Source organism: Cynoglossus semilaevis, chromosome 18 (assembly GCF_000523025.1).
Source record: "Cynoglossus semilaevis isolate Cse_v1.0 chromosome 18, Cse_v1.0, whole genome shotgun sequence".
In the NCBI taxonomy this organism is placed as follows: domain Eukaryota; kingdom Metazoa; phylum Chordata; class Actinopteri; order Pleuronectiformes; family Cynoglossidae; genus Cynoglossus; species Cynoglossus semilaevis.
In genome coordinates, this window is record NC_024324.1 from 15172653 (window position 1) to 15177585 (window position 4933).

At 41.9% G+C, this 4933-nt stretch overlaps 1 protein-coding gene across 1 annotated transcript in view; it reads right to left on the reverse strand.

The window, feature by feature from the left end:
* Nucleotides 1–4738, reverse strand: part of LOC103394720 (triple functional domain protein-like) — a 62721-nt gene extending 57983 nt beyond the window's left edge. The window contains 1 exon segment of the mRNA XM_008332146.3: nt 4207–4738. Within this exon segment, the coding sequence (XP_008330368.1) occupies nt 4207–4276 (70 nt within the window). The 5' untranslated portion in view covers nt 4277–4738.
* Nucleotides 4739–4933: the final 195 nt, after the last annotated feature.

Genomic DNA, 4933 nt, shown 5'->3' on the forward strand with positions numbered 1-4933 from the left:
TTAGCATTTGTGGGCTACTACTGCAACAATTTAGTTTCTATACAAACATGGGTAAATTAATATTCCTATTAATACTGAGGTCCCCAATCGCTCGGTTACCTGCCTTGTGAACACAGAATAATCCAAAGAACAATACATAAACAAATAATACTAATCTGCACCGTGTAGCAAAAAGCTTCTGCTAGCTTCTGCGCTACATCTGACTTGGCAGCTTTTAGGCCTTGAGGAAACCATTACTGCAGACCTCAATCAGTATCCATCTCCTGGATCAATATCCATTAGTAGCACTGCATGTGTTTTTTTTTGTATGTGTGTGTGTGTACATGAATGGGTGCATGTGTGTGTGTTCAGACCTCATCCTGGCTGTATAGACCTGAGTCATAAATGTAAGCCCGAGATCAGATTTCTTGCAGTTTCCTGCAGGTCCGTTTCTCACAGAGACACGCACGCAGACAATCTCCGAGCATCGGTTCATACGTGCTTGTTTGTCACAGACAAATAAAAGCGAGATAAAGTCAACACTTGCCTAGCCTGATTACCAAAAATCCTGGCGACCGAATGTTTGTTAGTTGCATCACCGAGGTAGAGCCAGGTCCAAAAGGTGAAAAAAAAAAAAAAAAAAAAATTTTTACTGACAGTAGGAGGTGAAGAAAGCAAAGGGGAAGACGTGGGAAAGACAAAGAGGGTGACGCCGAAGGATGGAAAAAGAGATGGAGGTGGGGATGGAGAGGGAGAAAAGCATGGCCTATGGCGAGACACTTAAACCTGTGCATGTCAGAACAAGACGCCCCAATCTCTGAAGAGGAAGTTCGCGAGAAAAACAGAAAGGAGGGCAAAACTGAAGGTAAAAAGGCTAAAACCCCACAACCAGGATGCTACATTCAGTGAGAAAAAGTCCCCAATACAAACAACTCTGGCAGATTGGCTTGATAGATCAAGATAACAAACACTGCAACAACAAAATGTCAATGTAAAACCCTGTGATTTTTTTTTTTTTCTTTTCCAGAGAGTATCTATCTTTAGGCCTTTTCTCGTATGGTTCAGCGTCTCTTTCAGTAGGTGTCACTCACCACCCCGTTGAACTTAGTGACGTCTTCACACTACTGACAGTGGGGTGTTAAACAACATAGTGGCATCTAGTGAACAAACACCACCTGACAAAACAGCGTGACACACTTCACATCACACCCGAGTCTGAGTAACGAGCAACACTGTGGAAGAAACCTCAATTTTTTTTTTCCCCACTTGCACCAAATTGTTTCTGTGAAATGAAAGAGTACACTGTTATAACTAACCTCAAATCAATGAATAAACTACAGCAAGTCAAGTTTAGGTTGGGGTTGTTGCTTTAGAGCAGGGTCAACCTTGAGGTCATGACCCCATGTGGGGTCGCCTGAAATGTGATCAAGGAACATAAAATGTCACTTTGTGTACTAATTTTGTGGCCAAAAATGTTGGGGATTACTACACTAGAGTAAGTTGAGATATCAACTACATCGACTTAATTTATTTACAATATTTGTAATAGGGAATTATCACTGAAGGAAATGAGGAAAATCTCTGAAGAGTTCATTCTACTGACCAGATCAGACTGAGAAAGAGCTTCTCCCCCCTCAGGTCATCAGAACATTAAACCTCCAAACCCCCACATACTGTATCACTCACCCCCACGCACAGATTTTACAGACCATTTCACACATGCAAATCCCACCATTCACGCCAAAGCCTTAGAACTGCACTGCATTCTGTATATTGCTGCTATTCATTCCGGTTGCTATATATTCAAATCTGTGATCTCATATTTTATATTCTAATTCTATAGTATGTTATGTTTAGCTTTGCTTCTGCAGTCAGGCATGACGCAGCTGATTTCACTGCACATCCATCCATCCGTCCGTCCGTCGGTCCATTCATTGATGCAGCCAATCCGAGCTGTCAACAGGCAAGGGTGGGGTGCACCCTGGGGAGTTTGACAGTCCATCGCAGGGCCACATACAGAGACAAGTAACCGTTCACGTGACACATAAAAAATTTAAGGCGCTCCCTTGTTAAGTAGGGTTTCAAAGCATAAAGACGGTTTAATAAGAAATTTGTATTTCCTTACCTGCAAAAAAAAAAATCACACTGGAAAAAATTTTAAATCGATCTGTGAAACAATTTCTATCAAAATAAAGGAGGGTTTTTTGTGCAATTTTACCATTTTGACAGCAAACAAACCCCTATTGTGCAAAAAAAAAAAAAAATTTTTTTGCACAAGTTAGCTACAGATCCAATTGGCAATATAGACTATGCAGAGTAGTGGCAGCTGTGCAGCATAAACAAAACACACAATGTGTGGTTGAAAGTGAGTTACAGGATATCTCTCGCTGCTCTCCCTAAGAGGAAACTATCAGATGAGCCCAGTGCGAATACTCCACTTCCCTTTGTGGCTTATTATCTCACTAGACACTAAAACCACAGGAGCCAGAGGCTGAATGTGAGTATTCTGCATTCTTGTCCCCGTTTACACCCCTCAAACTATCACGTCCGCCAGCAGTATTCTACACACCGCAGCGCAATAAAACAACCAGTGATTTGGATAAAGGTATCACATACAGGAATTTTGTGTCGGTGTTTGTAAACACGGAGCATGTGGCTCCTCCTTCCCTTCCTAGCGGAGGCATTTAGCATTTAGCAGCGTGATTGTTTTAAATATTAAAAATGAAATAAATAATTCTGTTTAACACACATTTTCCCCAACAATGTGAAAAAAAATAATATGACCTATACTTTGGTGGCACCCTTGGTGAATTGGCAAATATGCTTATTGGATAATCCAGTTGTTATTTACATGCTATTTTAACACACATTTGGCAACCCTACATTGAACTTCCCTCATTTATTATCCAGTTTAAGAAGCTCAAACAGGAACTGTAAACCTTAATAGAAGAACATATAATTTTTTATAAAACAAAAAATGTATTTCATGGTTTCTCATGGGTTTTTTTTCATGTGTTGAGCTCAACTGTTTATGAGCCCTTGTTATAAAAACCACCGAAGGCCCGCGGGACTTCACGTCACCGTCCATGCTGATAAGAGCTGCACACTGAGCCGATGTTCGCAGTTCCACAGACCGTGCAGCAAGGTTCCATCTCAGTATGCGTGCATGCAACAGCAGCTCCTCTCTCCTTAAAAAAAAATCTGTGCAGCACAGTTGCATTAACCGTAATTAGCGGATAGTGATAAAAAAAAGAAAGAAAAAAAAGCAACGTCTACGGCCTCGATGGCTGTGTCACACAGCTAGCTCAGCCTGCTCTGTGCACACCCTGATTGTCCACGCCGTGTTTTATTTACATAGCTTTCACAGTTGTGTTTTTTTATTTTAAGCTAGCTATAACAGTAATAACAGTAGAAACACGTGTACACATAGTTAATGGCATAATGTTCTTTAGGGGAAAATGGCTTTGTCACTTGACTGGAAAGCTACAACCAGTTAGCATCTGTTAGCAGACAGGGTTAAACAAATCTGTTTTAGCATTGGAAGCTAATGCCGAAACTAACACAAATGTGCATTGTCGGCCATTCTAAACCGATTTGGCTACACTATAACCTTAATTGGACCAACATTAATTATAATTGTACTTCTACAAGTGTATTTCTATAATGCTATTCGATTTTGAAGCTATACATCAGCTGTAGTGAGCTTGAGACTGACGGAGAACACGCTATGGATGGTTAGTTAGTGTTTTTACTTATTACGTGTCGTCCACGCCTTCCAATTAACGTCTACATTTTAGTGTAAACGGTTGACGGACTTTAGTGCTTGTAAGTTGAGAGAAAATATAGAATCATTTTTTGAATGCAATAAAAAGTAAGCACACATACAAAGATTCGTCCGAAAATGGAACTTGCTTAGATAGCATTCCAGCTAACTCCAGCCCAGTTGCAGTCTGGATTCGCTATCCCATTTAACTCGCATAATACTCAACGAAATTAAATTTAAGACGTAAACAAAAAAAACCCCAACAAACTACTGAGATTTATAACACACTTCTTGATACGAGAGTTGTACGGTCAGTGAGTTTGGAGTCCGCACTGTGCTCTTGTGTCTGAGACTCGGAACAGACTACATAGACGGGAACAATGTCCCCCGCGTCTCCCTGCTTTAAGGAGCACGTCCCACCGGAGCTCCTCGCTACCGCTCCCACTTATGTTTTTGGAACTCACCGGTCCTCGAAAACGACGACAAGTCGCTGGGGTCCTTAGTCGTCTCCTCGGCTCCTTCTACGGAGCTCATGGCTGCTTTAAACCGAACCCGGAGCTCAGTATCACGAGTAAATCCTCAGAAAATAAACAACAAAAAGATGGCACCGGTTACTTTTGTCCTGGCAAAAGCGTCGTTAGAAGCACACGGACGTGTACGGGAACTGGAGAATGGTAGAGGTGCCATCTGCAGACCTCCATTTTAGGGGTAACGTGTCTGGAAACGATCAGCCAGGGGGCACCGGGTTCCTCCTCGGAGTGGAGCGGAGGAGAGAGCCTCTCTGGAGGGAGGAGGGGCGGAGGGGTCGCTGCTCGGTGAATCTCCGTCAGCTTTCGGAAATGAGCAGACGTTGGGTCATCAAGGAACGAGGGCGTGCGTGTGCACGCGCGCCTATCCGTGCACGTTGGTTTGCATTATTTGTGTGTGGAAAATCCTAAACGTTCATAAACGAGGCATAGAAATGTGGAGGCTAGAATTCCTCAGTCCTTAACAGGAGCTGTGGGTTTCGACTAAAACACCGAAAAAGCGTATAAGAGAATTTTACAGATTTTTAAACGCACCACAAGTTAGATTGTGTTATACAGTAAATGATTTTAGCTGGAAACGTTTGTTTTTTTAATGTTTCCCAAAACTAAGTGAATGTTAATTTGTCATGTATTAATAGAACATAAAACCCAACCCTGTTAGAAA